Source organism: Plutella xylostella, chromosome 23 (genome assembly GCF_932276165.1).
Source record: "Plutella xylostella chromosome 23, ilPluXylo3.1, whole genome shotgun sequence".
Lineage (NCBI taxonomy): Eukaryota > Metazoa > Arthropoda > Insecta > Lepidoptera > Plutellidae > Plutella > Plutella xylostella.
In genome coordinates this window covers 4,846,822-4,868,451 of record NC_064003.1, presented here as the reverse complement: position 1 = coordinate 4,868,451, position 21,630 = coordinate 4,846,822, and the positions used below count along the sequence as shown (strand labels likewise).

General features: G+C 39.8%; 2 protein-coding genes across 3 annotated transcripts; both read right to left on the bottom strand.

The window, feature by feature from the left end:
• Positions 1 to 322: 322 nt before the first annotated feature.
• Positions 323 to 2,971, bottom strand: LOC105382823 (cytochrome P450 6B7). Of its 2 annotated transcripts, XM_048629431.1 has the most exons (3): positions 1,546 to 2,971; positions 1,112 to 1,296; positions 323 to 990 (listed from the first exon to the last, which is right to left on the bottom strand). In XM_048629431.1, exons 1-2 carry the CDS (start codon positions 2,897 to 2,899, stop codon positions 1,133 to 1,135), a joined length of 1,518 nt encoding a protein of 505 aa, XP_048485388.1. In that variant the 5' UTR covers positions 2,900 to 2,971; the 3' UTR covers positions 323 to 990; positions 1,112 to 1,132. The 2 variants fall into 2 exon arrangements, with proteins under 2 accessions (XP_048485388.1, XP_011551074.3); XM_011552772.3 differs by having other exon boundaries at positions 323 to 1,296.
• Positions 2,972 to 19,832: 16,861 nt separating this feature from the next.
• On the bottom strand, positions 19,833 to 21,080 carry LOC125490425 (uncharacterized protein K02A2.6-like). Its single transcript, XM_048629606.1, has one exon. It carries the CDS (start codon positions 21,078 to 21,080, stop codon positions 19,833 to 19,835), a length of 1,248 nt encoding a protein of 415 aa, XP_048485563.1.
• Between the last annotated feature and the right edge of the window lie 550 nt (positions 21,081 to 21,630).

Genomic DNA, 21,630 nt, shown 5'->3' with positions numbered 1-21,630 from the left:
CTACTTAAGAAGGTATGGAAAATTTTAAAATATATAGCCCATACGATGGTTTATGAAACACTAGTTACCTAAGTACTGGTGAAAAATTGTAGTATCCTATCTCTGGTTGCTCCGAAGGTCTTCATGTGAGTTCCACTCACCCTTTGCTGTTAGTTTTTTTTAAATATCTATATAAGTACATATTTTTCTAATATTCTGCAATGCCTGTATAACTGTTTGTTAGACTGTAATTACTTCAATAAAAAACAATTTATAGCACCTCTTACATTTTTATTGCACTCTAGGTAAATACTAAGTACACAACAATAATCTAGTATACTTCGGTTTTTTAAATATTTAATTTTAAATGTAAAATTTACAATCCTACAATAACTTAACATATATAAAAAAACACCTCCCAAAAGAAAACCTTAAATTAATTACAGTGCCAATCAAAAAGCATCATTACAATGGTTGTCCACGTGAGACGAACAATAAGTCAGTAAGTAAGTGCTTTCCCGGATTTGTGACCAGCTTATTCTAGCCTAGGGACATTAGCCTGAAATGCGTTTTGAAGTAACAATTTCCCCACTCGGCTCTACAAAGAAGTTAGAAACACTCATTAGCCTTAAAATTTATATAAGCACGGGCGAACTTTTGAAAAGCCCCTCGCAAATTAATCACACAAATGACATCGCTGTCAGGATCACAGTTTCGCTGTTAAAAGTTGTCCACTACAGACAGATGTTTTTAACGTAAATTATTACAGGCACTTCATAATAATTTAAGAAGAAATCAGTAAAGTACTATATAAAATAATCTCATTATCTCTATTCTCACAGTTTTAATAATTCAAGAATTATTTTAATTTATCTAAGTAGACACCTCTCGTTTACATAACTATGTATTGATATATTCTACATATCTGTATTTTAACAGATTCTTATCATTATACATTTATAATTATGTACACGAGAAGTGTCTACTTTACTCACACGTATAGTTTTAAGACTAAGGGCCCCTTGCACCAACAAATTAAATCTAGATTTAGTGTCAAATGTCGATTTAAGAAATGTCAGTCCATATAAAATTTGACACTAAATCGAGATTTAATATGTTGGTGCAAGTGGCCCTAAATCAGGTACCGAAGTAATTATCGTTTAGTAATTTTTACCCAAATACCGCGATCGCTGGTCAAGGTTATGCTCTTAGCGTCGAAGCTCAAGTCTCTCTTGCTGTTGTCTGATGGAGTCACTTTAAATCTCTTGAGAAACGCAGCCAAGCCGATCATTGACTGCACTTTCGCGAATCGGATTCCTGCAATAAAATAATATCAATAGTTAGCCAAATAGTGGTTGGCACAAGTTTCAAGAAAATATATATTTGTGATTGTTGGCCATTACAGTACACCCCTAGAAATGAAAGCTCTTGATGGTAGATGGTATAGTATCACGACATATATCTATGTGGAGTCCTGACTAATATCACTCAAGATTCTAGTTCGAGAGAAGTGGTAATAACAAATAATGTACCTATGCAATCCCATAACAATTAAACTATCCATACCTATGCAATGACGCGGCCCTTCTCCAAACGGCATATACACGCACTGCGGTATCTTTCCCTTGTTTTCAGGAGAAAACCGCTCCGGATCAAACTCGTCAGGGTTCTCAAAGTACTGCGAGTCACTTTGAAGTCCTCCCACTGGCAAGAACACCACCGTTCCCTTGTCGATCTTCAGCTTGGTTCCTGGGAACTGATAGTCTACTAGAGCTTTGCGAATCAAAGTGCCGACGATCGGGTATTTCCTTAATGTTTCGTCAAAGCACATTTCTAAGTAGGTCATCTCGCTGAGAGCATCGTACGTGAGCTTGCCTCCGTGTTTTTCTGTGACGGCGCAGATCTCGTCGTGCAGGCGCTGCTGGATGTCTTGGTGGAAGGCGAGCTCGTGGATGAGGAAGGACATGGTGGCCGAGGAGGTCTCGAAGCCCGCCGCGTAGAACACCACGGCCTGCGCCGCCATCAGCTCCGGGCTCATCTCCAGCTTCGCCACCTTGTCGTGCTCCCGCTTTTCTATCAACTTCTGCTCCTTCAACTCGATCATCAAATCCATAAAATCTTTCCTGGATTTCGGCCTGCCTTCTCTCTCGCCGACGATTTTGTTGACCAGATTCAGGAAAAACGTTTGGGTGCGCTCGTTTATGTCGTAGATTTTGGTTTTGTGCAGGAAATTCAGGGTGCCAGGGATTAGGAAGTCAGCGAACTGTGCGAATCTCGAGAGGAGAGATGGTGAGAAAATTCTGTTGCCGACGTCACGGAATATGTTTTCTTTCTCGTTGAAGACGTCCATGTCGACTCCGAAGGCGCAGGAGCCGATGACCTCGAGGGTGTACTTGGAGGAGAGGTCGCGCACCTCGTGGTCCACGCCGCGCGCCACCAGCCCGTCCACGTACTCCAGATACTCCCCCACACATTTATCTATCAGTGGCATCATGTTTCGCAGCTTGCCGGAAGTAAATATCGGCGTCAGCTTCTGCCTCAGAATGCGCCACGTCTCGCCCTCGGCCACGAACAGGTTGTCGTTGATGGGGTCGTCCAGAGCCCTGATTCCTCGGTCCTCGAACACGGGGAAGTCTTTGATCATGACCTGCTTGATGAGCTCGGGGTCCCGCAGCACCACGGCGGGCGTCAGGCACCGGTAGGTCCCCACGGCTGGCTCATTCGGAAAGTCTTCGTAAATCCTCTTTGTGAAACCGTCTATTGATTCCTTGAATGTAATTATTCTTCCAAAGTGTCCAATGAAAGGTACCACTGGCGGGGACTTGATCCCCTTCTTCTCCCAGTGAGCATATTTATGTTTAACCCAAAAATAGAGCAAGGATGCAAATATAACAAACGCAGTAATTGTAAGTAAAGCCATGTTAAATCCCACTATGAAACGACTGATACAAACAGTAAACTATTTACTACTGGCAATTTTATCGCCGGTATTTATGTTTAAGTTTGTTTACAACTGGAGATAAAAACACTCGAGTTTAATTATGTCATCAAGTCCAGATTATCGTCCAGACATACAAACAACTAAGTATATGATAATAAGTAGGTAATTTCGTAGTAAGTAATTTTAAGAGTCATGATTATAAGTAATTTTGATAATACGAGGATGTACCGGTACAAACACCTGCCTACCTACTTATTATTTCTTTGAAGTTTTCTATATTTGCATGGATCATGTGATGCTAGATAAAATAGATCATATAGATTGTCGTCTTATCATTTTTTTTATATTCCGATTAGGTACTAACAGGTAATTATTTTATGTTCTTATGATTCATAAGAGATTTTTTATTGTGTGATGCCATTGATCCCAATTAATATTAATGGTAGTCCCTTTAACAAAAGATTTCGAAACAGGTAAGTATAGTAAATAATTATACTATATTATATAGGTACCTTTATTATAAACGAACATAACCTTTATCGCAAAAATAATGTAAAGTTAAAACTTATTCGGGTCATAAACATTGGCGCGTCCGATTTTTTTTTGCATATCACGCTTTTTTTTGTTCCGTTTTGACATGGTTTTGACCCAATAACTAATTTACTGTGTAGTTTTGCATATAAAAGGATAACATAAGTAAGTAAGTAGGTAGAAGTGTACGCTTGTACAAAGTGATATTAGTGTATTATTCTAGCCGGTCTAAACCACTGCTACGGACTTCAAAACCGAGCATCCCCATTCGATGCTACTACCTCAATTTGTCAACTCAACTGCCACAGACTCCCCCGCGCTATTCTAGGCCGGCTAATGCATCGCAAGATGGCGGACCTGTCAACTCATTCTGCTAATTAGCCGGATCGCGCCAAAATAACCGGCGGCCATTAAAAATGCAAGCCGCAAAGTGCAGAGCGCTGTCGTTGCAGTTGCATTTAACCTGTCGCACGTCCAGGGCCAGACAGGCCTGCTCTGCAAATAAACCAGACTTCTGCGATAGGCCAGGAGCTGTACCAGCGCTACATAACATAGTGGACTGCGGTTGTGACGATCACGAGACACGCTCTGCAAGTGCTGCCTGTGAACAACAAGCATTAGTAGCGGCTAAGGTGGCTGTAATAGCATAAAAGTTAAGCATATCTAATTTTGTTAAATTTAAAAGAAGGTACTGTTTTAACCCGTAAGGAGAGTAGAAAGTTATTATGAGTCTTAGCAGTTAACGGATAACAAAATATTTCCCCTAACCATTATTAAATGAAACCAAAAGGTATTAAAATGATTCTCAGAAATTACACAAGCTCATACTCAGTTCCGGCTCCCGTTGAGCGGATAGGAAGTTATCCAGACAAAACTGAAAATAGCAACCTGTAAATGTGAAAATTGATTTCGACATATACCAACCCTCTCTGTCTCCTAGAACATGAAATATGGGGAAGTGAAATAAAGATCAGTGATGTACCTTATCTCCCTTAATAAAACTTATCTGTCTATTCTAATCCTAATCATATTAAAAAGACGTAAAAGAAAATGCATTAATTAGTTGGTGACTCTGTATAAAGTTCAATATTTTTATTTATTTACACTAGGGAAATGGACGGAAAATTTGCAGACTTCTCATAAAATAGTTGTTCTAAGTTCCGCCGCTATATCCAAACGTTAAATTTCTAGGCTTTGCTTAATGTTCCTGAGATCTATCTAGTCTATATCGGGTCGCGCTCTCGGCAAAGCGATACAGAAAATATGACATTTGAAATGTTGGATTCGGATATTTGTTCGGTTCTATTTGTGATGGCGGATTTTCGTTTCGCAATCAATTCGTTGTTTGAAACTGTTTTGATTTATTGGTGTGGATTCGAATTGGACGCAGCTGAGTGTTTAACTTCGTTTGAAAACATTAGGTAGTTCAGCGAATTTAATACTTATTAAGAATAAAATTAATACCTACGTTTAATACTCTACATTAGGCAGATAACTGAGATAGACAGAGTGTTATAGCGCTCCGTCTGTGAAGTCACATTAAAATTCTCGAGGTCTATGACCATCAGTGGACGATTACTAGCTGAATAAGCCAAAGTGTGGGACGCCTTGGAAAGCGCAAGACCGACAAGACGATGATTTAAAGTCTGAGCAGAGAATTCTGTGGTGCTACTTGAGATAGATTGTAATTAGTCTATTAATGAAGAAGAAGTTGCTCTTGTTTGGTATTGGTTGCATCCATTGTGCCGCTCATCCCTGATTGGTCAGATCAGATCAGTGTATTAGCTGTTGCATCATTCATGTCACGGAATGGTTTTTATGACATTGGTACCTAACTTTTATTATACACACAAACATACATAATCAAAGTTATCTAATTAACGGTGTCTATACATATAACTTCCAAATCTTTGGAACATGTAGTAGGTACAAAATATTATGTGTAGTGTTTAAATCGAACATGTCTACATAATAGCAATAATATTATCATAGCTGTTATTAGAGGGTCTAGAGAAACATCTAAAGTTAACAATTTCGTATTATACATACCTACGTATACATATAAACTCTTACCCCCTTATTCATAGAGAAGTTACAAAACGTTTTAACTAATAAACTGTTTTGTCCCTCTCCAACAAAGAACAATTTGTTCTTTGACAGAGAGGGACAAAACAGTTTATTAGTTAAAACGCGTTGTAACTTTTCTATGAATAAGGGGGTTAGCTTCTACTGAAACACGATATAGATAGTGCAGTTGTTGCAAACAGTATGCTATATATTAAATAGCTGTTCCCGCGAGCTTCGCTTCGCCTTAAAAAGTTTTCCCGTGGGAATTCCGGGATGAAAAGTAGCCTATGTTCTTTCCTAGGGTCTAGACCGTATGTATACCAAATTTCATTCAAATCCGTTCAGTAGTTTTGGCGTGAAAGAGTAACAGACAGACAGACAGACGGACAGACAGAGAGACACAGTTACTTTCGCATTTGTAATATTAGTTAAGGATTGTTCCTAATGTAAGCTCACGGCAGCGGCATGGCATTTGGGTCGAATTTACTTTTGAATCCACTACTCCTCGACAAGAATTTGTCTAAAAAAATGCTGGCAGTGATATAGGTCATTCTAATTTCTATACGAATTATGGCATAGAAATTAATTACCATTATAATTTATGGATATAACTTATGAACATACGCTGCATGGATTATATAAATTACCTATTAATTAATGGTAAAATAAAATAGACGGTTAACCTCATTAAAGTGAAACTGCATTAAGATATATTACTGCTTGTAACATGTTTACCGGCAGTGAACGGAAAGTTCTGCTGTAAGAAGTTTTAAGACAACAGAGTTGTACCATCACTGTTTTCGAAATAAACAACCCTTTTTGTACTTTACTATTATTGTTAATGGGTGGAGATACATATTTATCACGGTTATTTTCGTTTTAATATCTTATTTCTATTTATCAACTTAGAACTTAGAAATACAATCGCGAACAATGAAAAAGTTCCAGTGATATATCCAGGTGGAACGTTTTCACTGCTCGCCAGGGCAATGTAGCTTTATATAGGTAGTATTGTGCAGTTGTGCACTGTCAGAAAGTAAGATCTTTAGTGCGAATTTTGCCATAGTCGGTTATCTAACCGACCGTCTGTTATCATTCATCAATTATACGTCATCTCCATATAAAATTTATGACAGATGTGTCAAAAGTCAACCACTGCAGCGGTTATAATCTAACCGACAATGTAGAAATTGGCACTAATAATGTAACCACGGGTGCGTCAGGGCCAGAAATATGCAAAATCAGATGGCCTTATAAAAAAAACAGAGGAAAATTTTCATCTCATTGAAGTCGAAGATTCCTAACTCAGCAAGGACTTTATAAAATTTCCCACGATCGTTTGATATGAGAAAAGAAGCCGAAACTTTATTATTTTCTTTGTTTTCAAGTAAACTTCGCGGAAACATCGTGAAACTTTTCAACAGAGGGATTAATTTAATGACCTCACTCCAGCTCCTTGGAAAAGTTGAGTTTGAAACGCTTACACCGTTTTAGAAAAACCAACAGCAAACTTGCCGTCTGATTGGAAGAAAATTACACTTGTGAAGTCACATCCTATTCACAGGCATTCTACTTATTTATGTTAAGATTTTGATTGCATTTTTGACAGCTAAAATTAAATTTAACAAACAACAATATGCGTGTGTTGTTAAGTAGGTATGTATTTTTTCTTAGGAAATTTTATGAAATCACAGACACCTTGTCATCCTGCATTCCTACCACATTCACGATCAAGCGTTTGGCAGTGCAGCTACGCTTTAAACCGAACGTCCAATGCGAGCTATACTAAGTTCGCATAGTTCACTGAAAGCAATTTGAACGAATTTCTTGATATTGTGATCAATGCTCTTGACTCTGGCCACCAGGTGGACGCCGTGAACACTGATTATTCCAAGGCGTTTGATCGAGTATCACATAATTTACTCGTTCAGAAGCTGCTGGAGTTCGGAGTGCACGGCGACCTCTTGCGTTGGCTTGACTCATATCTTAGAAATCGATCACAAGCAGTCACCGTAAAAGGTTTCACATCATCCTTTGTTCCAGTGTTTTCCGGCGTCCCTCAGGGATCTCATTTGGGACCTTTATTGTTCATAGCTTTTATAAATGACATATCATGCGTTTTCTTAAATAGCTCTTTTTTACTTTACGCTGATGATAATAAAATATTTAAAATAGTAAAGACTGTAGATGATTGTATATCGCTACAAGAAGACCTAAACCGTCTTTGTACCTACTGCACAGATAATAAGCTAGGGTTAAACGCGCAGAAGTGTGCCATAATATCTTTCACAAGAAAGAAGACTCATATAAATTACAATTATAAACTTAATAATGAGGTCCTTCTTAGAGTCTATGAAGTAAAAGATTTAGGTGTTCTCCTTGATAGCAAACTAAGATTTGATTCACATATAGCTTATATTACTAACAAAGCATTCCGAATGCTTGGATTTATATTAAGAACTGGTAAGGAATTCGAAAAAGCGGATACCATGCTGCTTCTTTACAATAGTCTTGTTCGTCCTCTCCTTGAATATGCGTCGACTATATGGAACCCGCAGTACGCTGTATATGTGGGAAAACTAGAAAAAATACAAGAAACTTTTCTTAAACACCTATTTTATAGAATTAATACTAACAAACTCAAATCCGAGAACTCCATTTCACTTTTATCACTTAAAAATAGGCGCAATTATCTTGATCAAATGTTTATGTACAAATTACTTAATAACAAAATTGACTCCCCAAACTTGCTTTCTAAAGTACCTACCTATTTTATGCCCTAGGGTAACTTGTCGAAAGCCTAAGTTATTCCATGTACCTTCAACTCGAACCAAGTATGCTGATAATGCTTTTATATCACGTGCATGTACATCTTTTAATAAAAACTTCTCCAAACTTGATCCATTCCATACTAAAATGTGTATATTTAAAAAATACCTAATGAATACCTTTTGTGAATAGGTTTATAAGGATTATTATATTGAGCCTTGTAGTATCTTAAATTTTGCATAGTCTCTGTGACCTTTGTAATTTTTCTGTTAATTTTGTAGTATAATTGCTCTGTGTAACCATGTTTTTGTGTGTGTTAAGTTTTTAGTGTGTATTGTGGATTTTTAAAACTAAAATGTCTTTAAATATTAATGGAAACTTTATTGGAAAAAGTACTACTTATGTATTTAACTTTAATGCATCCATCTGCTCTGTATGTTTCCTTAACAATAATAAAATAAAAAAATAAATAAAATAGCTGAGCCAGTTTTTCATACAATGTGCGTCCACCGCAAACTATGTGTGAAAAACTGACTCAACTATGCGAACTAACTTAGTTCAGCCGGCAGTGGACGCTCGGCTTTAGAATCGCTCATTCCCCTCTGGGTATGGCACCCGTACATCTGTTAAAGTCTAGTAAAAGCCTGCAACAAGACTTGTAGGCCCAATGTCTGCAAACTGTTGCTTGAGACGACCAAGTTTCAGACAACTTTCTGCTGCAAGTTCGGTCCGCAAAATATTTGGTACTTTGCCGAGTGATGTGGCATCATTGAATACTTCCGACGTCGAGGCCACTTCAACGAACGACAATCTTGGGACTAACTTCACGTTCTTTCCTTATGACATGATGCTTCGGTTGAGTTTTTCACCGCACCAACATGAAAAAAGAATAGTAGGTGCTAATGTCATAATATAATGATTGGTCTCAGAAAATATTTGTTACCGTTTAGTAGTTTTTAAGTCGTTTTTTTTTTCTATTTTGATTATATTTTTAAACATTATTAAAAGTGAATATTTTTTATGCTATATCTAATCCAAACCTTTTTAAAACTTTAAACGAGTCTTTATATATAAGACTGAACTCTATTAATACCTTAATCCCTCTTAGATCATAACAAAAGAGTTATAATTGAAATGTAAACTTCTATTTTCGCGTTTGCTTAGTATTCTTTTTTATCAGTTTTAACATCCTTTGATGTTAATCTTAGTGAGTAATAGACTAATTAAAATCCCGTCTTGGAAAGTGTACGTACTTCTTTAAAAAGAAATAAAGAACGCAGGGAACTTCTTTTACAGAGATGCTGGGAAACATGGAATAAAGGTAACGTTTTGTTAAAAAAACACTCGTTTCTGTTGTAAGCGGTATCCAACTTAGGTGTTCCCAAGAAATATAAAAATGTAATAATACGTAATAACTAAACCAGTCTGTGCATCTATTAGTTCTCGGGTTTCGGCTGTTTAATGTGTGTTATATCAACCTCCCTGCCTATCATGCAGATTATAGCAGAAACCCCAGTCTTGAAGGTTATAATAGAAGGCAAAATAAATCACCACTACGAGGAAATCATGGAAATACAGGGGCGTGCGATGCGAGGCGACGTGTTCTATCTTCATCGTCACCAAATTAAACTCCTGGCGCCGCTTCTACCCTGGTACTCTTGGTACTTAACAGAAAAACGGTCCCGACAATCACCCCAATTTAAGGCACAGTCCTCATTACATTTTACAACCAATTATTAAGGGAAAGTGACGCATGAAAAATGTAGATAAATCCGAATGTCAGGGTCTGAATAATTATGTTTGTTTAAATTTATTTACGTTTCACGCGGTTAATATCTTGTCCAGACCGCTGGGCTGATTAAAATTAATAATTAAAATAAAATTGTAACGAAAGAACCAGCAGATTGGTATAAGGTACCGAATTTAAACAGGTGTTGTATTGCTTAAAAAAATGATTTTTATACTTGAGTAGGTACTTACATTGGTATCCTACCCTAAGGTATTAATCGTGTACTAAGTAGGTATTCGAATTAACAACGTTTTTACAATAAAAACTTCTTATAAATTGGACAATCCTTTGCAACCTAAGTATTTCTTGAAGAAGCCCGTAGTTAATAGAAGTCTCTTCGACGTGACGAGCCAGTGGGGAAATCAGCCGCAAGCAGTGACAACGGCAGGCGATAGACACTGTCTAATTCTGCAAATGACCTGCCCCGGGCTTTGGGCTGAGACTCACCACAATTATGCTTTTTATTAGTACGTAGACTAATTACTAATACCTACGTAGGTACTAGTAATTTCACATAAGGAACTAAATTCATATGCGATGTGATTAGTTCTGAAAAAAAGCTATCTATTCGGTATAAGTACCAGAGATAATACAAACAAATATTGTGTAGTTCTGGTAGATAGGTCTGTTAATTATGAAGTTATTTCCCCTCCATTGAAATATACAAATGCAATTCTCCCAAAATAAAGTAGGCAAGTAAGTACATTTTTCCAATTTAGAAAGGAACAGTAATTAGAGAAGGAGATCTCAGGATTTCAAATTCGCGAAGTGAAATGGAAGTGGCGAAATTTGAAGAAACCTAATTAATTTCTTTCCCAAGTTAAGACGCGACAGAGCGGCCTTAATTAATGCTATTTTACGTTTTTCTCAAACAAATACGCATCACTGGCCGCCAGCGGGGCTATTCTCTACGTTACTTCTTTAAAGTAACAATTAAGGTCATAGTAACCAATAGATACCTAAGTGACATAGTAAGCCGATAGAGGATGGCTCTGGCGTTCGTTCTGAACCACTTTTGTACAACAACTTTTGGAAGTTCATGAAAAAAAAGCTTCTTATTTTGTGATTTTTTTATTTAATTTAACTTCCATTTCTAACGTTGCGATGTGATATAATATGAATAAGGGTCACCCTTCTTGCATAATAAGATGTGACTAATTCGTTCCCTTCTGATTAAGCAGAATTAACCTCTCGGGACTGTGTGTGAATAATTATTTGGGCAGTTAACATTAAGGGCCTAATTACCTACAAACAAGCTGTAATAGTCGATTTCGGAACAAGGGTCTACTTCAAGACACATTTTATTCCCAAAAACTCTAGGTCACTCGAAAACAAATTATTGTCAGGGAATCTTTAACAATACCTATAAGTTGGGAATAAATGGAAATGTATTTTATTGTGCGGCACCTATATCTACCTCTACTTATACAGTAAACAATACACTAACAAAATGAAAAACCTCGTTTCTCTCCCGTGCCTCGAATGAATACCTAAATGAATTTTATTTTATTTCATCTCAAATATTTGGACAAAGGTTTAAGACGCCACTTCAAAGAGAAACCGCAACATTCTTCGAAAGGGTCGGACATTGCTGCATTAGAATTATTAGAATTTTTATTTCACTTCAGATTTAAGAGTTTCACTTAGTGAAAAAGCTTTTTAATTTATTTTTTCTCATAAGTACTTATCAGGTACCTTTATCTGAATAGCCCATTACGCAGTACCTACGCATTTCCACTTCAGCTTCCAGATTTACGAGCTATATCCTAGTAACCTTATAAGTAGTAGGATTCTCTTCTAACTCAGTCGGTGGCGAACAGTTTGCCTACTGGGAATGCAGCTGATGGTTTCTTTATTAAAAGCGTTATGCGTCAGTAAAAATGCCAAGAGACCTTAAAAATTCATACAAATTACTCAGCAGTGGGTAAGCTGATCCAGTAGTGTATCAACTTGCTGAAGCTTTCAGTACAAAGTGCCGTGGGACCGCCCGCCCGCCTTCACTGTCACCGGCTACCTTCCTGTAGGTACTACTGTTAGCGATATCCTATTTATTTCTGTTAAAAGAATCATCTTTTCAATTTGTTGGTGAGCATTAAAGGAAATTAAAATTAGATAGAAGAAAAATTCACACCATAGTATAAATACAAGGTCTGTTTTTTTTTGTGTAAACGCAAGTGCAATAAATTAACCTAAGTAATAAGGGTGCGAACAACTAATATTCATATTTCACTAGATTGCTCCAAAACCCGCCATCCCTTTATCACAACCCTTCATTATCCCTCAACTGCGCAGTCAAATTAAAAACGAAAGTAATGTTTTAAAAGATTGAAGTAATTAGTTGGAGCTTGCGGGCCCTATGAATCCCTTAAAGAGCCCTAACACAACCTCAAATTATTATGGAGCGACATCCCTCCCGCGACCCCACGGAGGGGTGACCCCGCCGTATGTGGTTTTAGCACACAATTATAACCACCACTTGGACACAGGAATATGTAGTAGTATGTTCATTCTATAAATTGACCTTTTCATAGATGTATAACTGCCTGGGAAAGTTTTTAGCTTCTCTGACTTACTTTTACGTCTGCTAAATTGATAAAATGATAGGTTATTGGATATACTTAGTAACTCCTTGCCCATAACTCACGCGCTCGTTATGACCCACCCTAATTCCGGATTGAATTCGATACACACCTGCGTCTAATAATCCCCTTAGTTTATTGTCATGTAATTCGAGTCGGAGCCTGCCTAAGTGAAGCCTATAAGTTCCGTAAGCATTCATCTAACCTTCTTTACTAATTCTATCGTACTTCAGGGACTCCTTTAGACTAACCAAATGGCTGACAATTAATTACGTTTATAATTATGTTTACTTAGTCCATTTAAACCCACTATCCGGCTTATTTAACACCGTAATCTCAGAAGAATAATCAGTTCATTAATTAGGGAGAAAGAGTACAAGTTTCTGGACGCGAGATAAACACGGAAAGAAGAAAAAACTACGTAGAAATAATAAGATAAGTTTTCTTAGCTAAGTGAAGCTATTCGTTATTTGCTCTGAGAGTGAATGCGCCGAGTGACAGCGACTAAAGGAAGCTTAGTAATTATGTTGTAGGTACTTACACTTACACAACTTTTTTTTCCAGGCAGTTATTAAAAATTACCGCGATTGGCGATTATTCCTTGAACTCAAAGAGGGACATAATATTATTTTAATGGCTTCCCTTTGTTATTCTCCATTGGATTCGTCCCAGGACCACACCCACACTTTGACAGATTTGAGGTAATTTAAAATAGATCTTTGCCTCTGAAATTCGTGTACCTGCAGTTGACCCCAACCAAGCCTATACACATGTTGCTCCGTTCATTCAAGACGATGTCCGTTCTAACTTGATTGAAAAAATAACAATCTACAACATGAAGAGGTACGTACATATAGATTTTAAGTTTGCCAAGCTAGCTATAGTTGGCGATTTTAATATAGACACGATGGTAGTATCGAACCATCGCAAACGACTGCTCGATATACTCTCGTCTCACGATTTGGTGAACATTGTAGACTTCCCGACTCGCATATCTGGCTCGTCCTGCACCTCACTCGACCACGTAATGGTGTGGCGCGGCGCGGGCGGCGCGGCCCTCGCGGCGCCGGTCACCACGCACCTCAGCGACCACCTCGCCGTGCGCACGCGCATGGACTGCGCACAGCGCGACCCCCCCGCCGATCACCGTCACTGCCAGGGATATGTCGCGTGCTAACAAAATGAGATTCGTTGCAGGAATAAGAAGTATCGACTGGGAGGCCGTCTACACCAAACCTCGTGAAAACATAGACGACCTTGCAGATTGTATAGTTGATATACTCCATAAAAAGTTTATAAGTTGTTTTCCGATGAAACATAAGACAATTAAATTTAAATATGACAACTGGATATCCCAGGATGTACTTAACATGAAAAGATTGTTATTTAACTTACTTGACATAAATTCTAATATTGACGACCCAGACCTGCAAAGGATGGTGAGTATGACTATGGACAGATACGACCGTATGTTATCGCAGGAGCGCACGAAACACCTATCGACCAAAATCAATGGCAGTGACAATAAGTGTAAGGCAATGTGGAGCGTTGTAAACGCAGAACTAGGCCGCGCAACTCGCAGCTCACTCGATTTTACTGATTTAGTAAAAGCACCTGACGGATCAGTGTATGCTTCGAAGCGAGATCTGCTGGACGCTATGAATGAGCGTTTTGTTGGGGCGGCGACGACGTGCGGCGCACCCCGCGCGGACCTGCCGGCCTCCGGAGCCAGGCTGGGGTTGCTGTGCCCTTCTCTTGACCAATCTTTTAGATTCAAACACTTCAGCGCTCGAGAGGTACTCAACATCATCACAAAAAAAATACCTCGCAAAAAGAGTAAAGACATTTATGAGATGTCATGTGAGTTGCTGAGTCTTGTAGCGGACTCGGTCAGTCCCGCGCTGTCCATTCTTTATAACCGATGCATACGGGAAGGTATTTTCCCAACAAGCATCAAGCGCGTGAAAATATCTCCCGTATACAAAGGGAAAGGTAAAAAAGAAGATGGAAATGACTACCGTCCTGTAGCCATCATACCCACTCCCGCAAAGGTATTAGAGAATGGAATTAGCGCTAGACTGACTGAGTTCCTGAGTGAGTCACGCATCCTGTGCGACCAGCAGTTCGCGTACCGAGCAGAGAGGTCCACGACCGACCTGGCGCGCGAGGTGGTGTGGGGAGTGCTCCGCGCGAGGGATGCCGGCCTGCAGGTGGCAGTTCTGTGCTGTGATTTGTCCAAAGCATTCGATGTGGCCGACCATGACGTCATTGCCAACAAGCTCCAACACTACGGCATACGAGGGCCGGCACTGAGCCTTCTGGTGGACTTCATGTCCAACAGAAACCAAACTGTGGTAGGAGAAGGGGGACTTGCTAGATCTAGAGAAATAGCTACCAAAATTGGTGTACCGCAAGGCTCATCTCTATCGAACATCATATTCTCCCTTCTCATGAACGACCTGCCTAACTCAGTGAAAGAAGCCCAGGTAACTATGTACGCCGATGACGTCGCCGCGTTGGTCACCGGTCGATCCGTAGATGACCTCGAGAGGCGCCTGGCTCTGGCTGCCACGCAGTTAGCTGAGTGGTTCAAGTGCAATGGTCTCGCCCTCAACCCGCGAAAATCACACCTCATGCACTTCAACCTGGCCGGCCGACCGAGCCGTCCCCTGCAGGTGCGCCTGGACACGGATTGCTTGGCGCAGGTCAGCACCACCTGCTTCCTCGGCTTTCGACTGGACAGTGGTTTGTTTTGGGACTCGCACATCGAGTGGTTGTGTGGTCGCCTTGGAAGCGCGTGCTTCGGCCTTCAGCGGCTGGCAGCGACGGTTCCGCAAGATGTGACGAGATCCTGCTACTTTGCCACTGTTCAGTCCCTTCTCACATACGGCATTGAGCTGTGGGGCCGTGCAGCGGACTGGCATCGTGTATTCGTCATGCAAAAGAGGGCAATACGAGCTATGGCCCGTATCAAAATCGGCGAATCGGCTCGACCATCATTCGTCGACCTGCGCCTCATGACGGTGCCCTCCTTGTACATACTGCATGTTGCCCTGTTTGTCAGGAAGAACATGCAGTTGTACAAGGTAAGCCAGCGAGCCCGCCGCAGCGGCCTCCTCCTCGCGGTACGGCACAAGCTCGCGAAGTGCGCACAGTCGGTGTATGTGTGTGGCCCGAGCATCTACAATGCCATACCAACTGAGATACGGGATGAAGAGCAGAAGCTTACTACATTTAAATTTAAATTAAAAAAATGGCTCACTGAACAGGTTTTCTACACGGTGGATGAATTCATTAACAGAAAGAAATAGAACTTGTATACTTAGATAATTTGGTTAAATCAAAATTCGTATTAGGTATAGTAGGTACCTAAGAAAATTCTTATGACATATTTTATCTTATTTTAATTTTATGACATTTACAAATTGACATTTTATATAGAATTTTTATTTTTGAATCTTTGACATGTTAATTAATTATTATATCTTGACTTACGATTATTTTTATGTTTTACGCTTATGTAAAAAAAATGTTTATATTATGTAGCTATACAAAAGAATTGACATGTAATGTATAATTATGAAATAAAGAACCTAAACCTAAACCTAAACCTACGTAATGTGCATTGTTATTCCGATTGTTGCGGTCCCAATACTTGTCACAGGCATAAAATATGAAATGAAACCCAATAGATAATCCCGCAAATATTATTTCAATCAGCGGTTTAATTAATAACAAACCCGGTGCGCGCCATTTATCCATGGGTTATCTGAATTCACTGGACTGGTGGAAAGCCGCCATTTCGATTGGATTATCGTTGTACAGTTGGTCCTTTAATGGGCAACATATACAGGATTGTCAATTAAATCAGTGGCAAGCTGTTTAATCCCTGTTGGGGCCGGACATAATTATTCATCAGTGACATAAAGCCCAGTAAAGCGGGGGTCAGCGTATTGATGTACCTAGTTATTAACCCTCTGGACCCGGGCTCCTTGTGTTATCAGGCTGTTTGTCTAACTAGGTAGTAAGTATGTAGTTTTTGTTTTTCTTTTTAAGTATAGAAATTATCCTTACTAATATTATAAATGTGAAAGTAACTGTGTCTGTCTGTCTATCTGCCTGTCTGTTACTCTTTCACGCCAAAACTACAAAATCAAAATCAAAATCAAAATCAATTCTTTATTTGTGAACATAGGTAATGTATGAATAATAGGTGTTAAGTACAATGTTGAGATCTCTATGTTCTATCTGGTCACAGATGTACAAATCATCATGCAAACTACTCAACGGATTTGAATGAAATTTGGTATACATATGGTCTAGACTCTGAGAAAGAACATAGGCTACTTTTTATCCCGGAATTCCTACGGGAAAACTTTTTAAGTTAAAATAATATTGATTTATAAAAATGTACCCGGCCCGACCCATACTAAAATGTCGCAAGAAAAACCTTCTTAGAACCGGACATATTGTAAATCCGGGATTAGAGAAAAGTTTTGCGCTAGCTGATACCATCCGACACACTTTAATAAATCCGATTACCATTAAATATCCAATGGGACCCAATCCTTTTATACTGATATATAAAGGGCTTACCTTGTTTCAAACTTTTTATGAAAAACGGACCGAGGAAAAAGTTCTTGAAAAAGGGAGTTGTGGAATTGCCCATTCGTAGGTAATGATTGAAAATAAAATAAAATATCATACCAAGCATGCATACTTAGCTCGAATCTCAAAGATAATTAAGGAACAATCTGAGAGAAGAAAACGGTTTCAATATTGCCTGCTTGACAATAAGTGGGTAAGTACCATTAATAAAATGTATTTATCAAAAATAAATGTACTTAGGTAAGTACATGTATGTACCAAATCAATAATAAACATTGAGACTAAAATGTATGAACTCCGTGGCAATAACACTAAATAAAAACAAGTGTAATGATGCTGGAGCCGCGGAAAGGTATCTCTACCAGAACTACCAGGTCGGTACCTATAAAAAAAATACTTAAAAATACCTATAGATCGTTTCATAGGATCTATCAATTTACTGAAACGGTCCCCCAATAACAAAACTGTACCGGGCTAAAATTGAAACGAAGAAACAAATAAATAAATTAAATTTGCCCAGCCCCAGACGAAGTGGGGGCTTTTAGCAAATGGCCTCACAAATTTTTCATCTCAAGAATTGTTTCAACTTAAAATAGGAACAAGTGACAGCTAAACTGATGTTCCTTGCTACAAAAGTGAAAACTTTATTTAGAATCTAGCTACCTATTGTATCTACGCTTGCCATAGCATCGTGGCAGGGGGGTTGGGGTGCATGAGAGAAGCCTCCCCGAATGACGTATCAACTGTTCCTTCTATTTATACGTGTCCGGTGCATCTTGGGCAGGGTAGAATAACATGTACGGTAACGAAACCTAAAATTGTAACGTAAATGAGAATAGTTAAGTAGGTAACTACTACGTAGTTTCGTTACCTTTGTTACGAAACATAATGATGTCGTGTCGTAACGATTTCTCAGTTTCGTTACAATTTCAGGATGGTATAAGTCTAGAATTTTATCGTGATCAGAATTAGAAGAATTATTGCACGTGTTGCAGACGTATAGAACCTTCCATCTATCTGTGGGCGTATAAATGGTACAAATAGTGCCTAATACCTACATACCATTGACTTGGTCTATCCTCTACCTATGATAGGTATTCAGCATGCAGCCGGCTAGGTACCTACGTAGATACGTGATCCGACTGAGAACAAATTCGATCGCGCGCGGTTGCCCTCCAGTCGAGTGAATCAATTTCAGATTAAATCTAAATTTCATATGAACTCGGACGTACGTTCAGTAATCAAAGTGGAGCTCTGCATGTTTATTTTCACTTATGTAGGTAGGTAAACTTTTATTATGATGTGGGTAGAAGAGTTCCTGATTAATGCAGGGTACTTAGGTAACTACATAATGTTATTATGTAGTTAGATACCTACTTACAGGAAAATGAATGATTACGATGCAATCATCTAATAAATTATTGATGCTGTCATGGCAGTCATGATGATGAGCAATGATGACGAATTACCGGTTTAAGTTCTAATTTCTACTCTTATAGGTACGCTGAATGTTGCAATATGTATAGTAAATTTTAATCAGAGCGCGTTGTTGGAATATCAATAAAGGTCCATTCGCACATATCAGTATTGCTTCAGTTCCGTCAGTGAAAATTAATCTTTCATACAGTCGCTATGAAAGTATTCACACTTGTCAGTGACAGCACTGACACCCTGTACTTGTTATTCTACGCTGACACTGACAAGTGTGACTACGTACACTAGACAAGTGGTACTGCGCCGGAACTGTGACGGCACTGAAGCAACACTGACATTGATATGTGCGAATAGGCCTTAAGAGTCCCAGCCCCTGTATTATGTACTTTTTTGGTCGTTACCAACCGGTGATAATTGGTATCAACTTAGAGACTTATTAACCGAAAACACAACCAATCTTAATGAAAAAAATATGCAAGAAGCCTAATAATATATCCTTACATTCAACATAAACGTTTTTGAAATCAAATAATGCTCTAAGTTGACAGCTATTTTATAACAACCAACCTCACACGGAGTTACATAATACGGGGGCCGATGACCGATGAGTGACCCGATTCCAGCACCCATCTTTTTTCAAATATTCTTTATAGCTACCTACTATCTGTGAAGTCCCTATCCTGGGGGATATCTTCCAAATAAAACCAGGGAGCTGATGTTCACCGAGTGCACTTTATTCTCAGAATGAATGACACATATGCTACCCTCAATCAATATTCGTAACTCACTAAGCATACCCTACAATACCCCCACACCAATTACACAACTAATTCTAAATTTAAAGCGTTTGTCTTATCTTTAACAATAACAAAGGAATGCATTAACAATCAAACAAAAGACGTAAGTTAATCCTATATATATATAGCATTTAACATTCGTAAAATTAAAAACATACTCGTAAGCAACGTTTGTAGTTATACTGGGCAATACTGATTACCTATTTATTTAACTTAACTTTAATTTAACTTTAGTTGTTATCAGTTACACAATAATCTAAGAACCAATAAAACACATAATTACATGTAAGTATTCTTCGTCTATACACGTTGAACATAGCAATAACAATTGACTTATTCTAAAATCTATATTTAGGGTTTTTATGCAAATTGCAAGTACGTATAGGACGAGACTGGGGCGGCACACTGGCGGGCGATGACTCCGGCGATAAGAACTGATCAGCTGATTCTTCCGGCGAGCCGGACGGAGTTGCCGGCGGAGGGGCCTGCGCCCGCGCCGGCGTCACGGACCCCGCGCCCCGCTCCGACTGAGCCTCCGACCCTCGAGGCGAAACGCCCACCGTTACAACATCTGCTGTGTCAGAAGTGTTCACAACGTTTGGGTTCTCTTGTTTATCTTTTGCTGGGAAAACAAGCGAATTCCTAGATCTCCGTCTTAACTGGTCTACGTGCCTATGAACCTGAGAACCATCTATGCCCCTAACCTCCATGTTTTTAGGACCTAATTTATTAATGACCTTTCCCGGTTCCCACTTTTCGCCCCTAAGATATTGCCTATACCACACATCGTCCCCCGCGTGTATTTCGCGATTGGCCGCCCCCGAGGCGGCGCCCCCGAGCTGGCGGCGCTGCAGACGGCTCACGCGGCCGCCCACGTCCGCCCGCAGCGCGTCCAGGCGCGTGCGCAGGCGCCGGCCCTGCAGCAGCATGCTGGGACTCTGTCCGGTCGTCGCATGTTCCGTATTTCTATAATACAATAAAAATGTGTGCAAAGCCCTATCTATCGACTGTTTTTCATACATGGCCTTTTTGACAACTCGTTTGATAGTCCTAACTGCGTTTTCCGCTGCCCCGTTGGAGGATGGATGATACGGTGCCGCAAATATGTGATCTATGCCGTATGATCTAGTAAATTTCGCAAATTCGCTACTAGAATATGGCGGGCCGTTGTCGCTGACCAACTGCTTAGGAATGCCCCATCGACCCCATAATTCAACGAGCTTGTCTATCGTCCAATTGGCTGCTGTGCTAGGTACCGGAAACACCTCGATCCATTTGGAAGTGGAGTCTACAACTATTAAATAAGTCTTTCCGAATATTGGTCCCATGAAGTCGAGGTGTAGCCTCGTCCACGGGCGCGCCGGCCACGGCCAGGGCGAGTGTGGCACCCGCGGCGGCGCGTCCGCCTGCGCCGCGCACACCGCGCACGCGCGACACACCCGCTCCACCGCCTCGTCCACTCCTGCCCACCACACGTAGCTGCGAGCTATCGCCTTCGACTTCACGACGCCCATGTGGGGCTCGTGTATCATATTTAATACTTTTTCCCGACATTTTTCTGGTACTACTAGCCTGTGTCCCCACATTACGCAACCCAACTCCTCATACAACTCGTTTCGCCTATTAAAATAGGGTTGCATACCCACTATGTCGCAACTGTCAGGCCAACCGTTGCGAACATAATTTAGAACCCGACCTAGAATCTGATCTTTAGCAGTTTGACATTTAATTTCATTATATTCTAATAACAAGGCTTCCTGAGCAAAATGTAAATATGTCTGCTCCGGCAGTATACAGTTTTTACTATTCTCACTACTAGACACGGGTAGTCTCGATAAACCATCAGCACCATTGACGTCCGTCCGTACGTATTCTATATCGTAATCGTAAGCTGATAGAATAATAGCCCAACGTTGCATTCTACTCGCGGCCATTACCGGGATACTGGCGTTGGAACCGAAGATAGAAACCAAGGGTTTATGATCGGTTCGCAGAATGAAATGACGCCCGTAAATATATTGATGGAACTTCTTCATACTGAATATTATCGCGAGCGCCTCACGGTGTATCTGTGAGTAATTTTTTTCAGCGTCCGTGAGTGTGCGTGACGCGTAGGCCAGCGGCCGCTCGACGCCC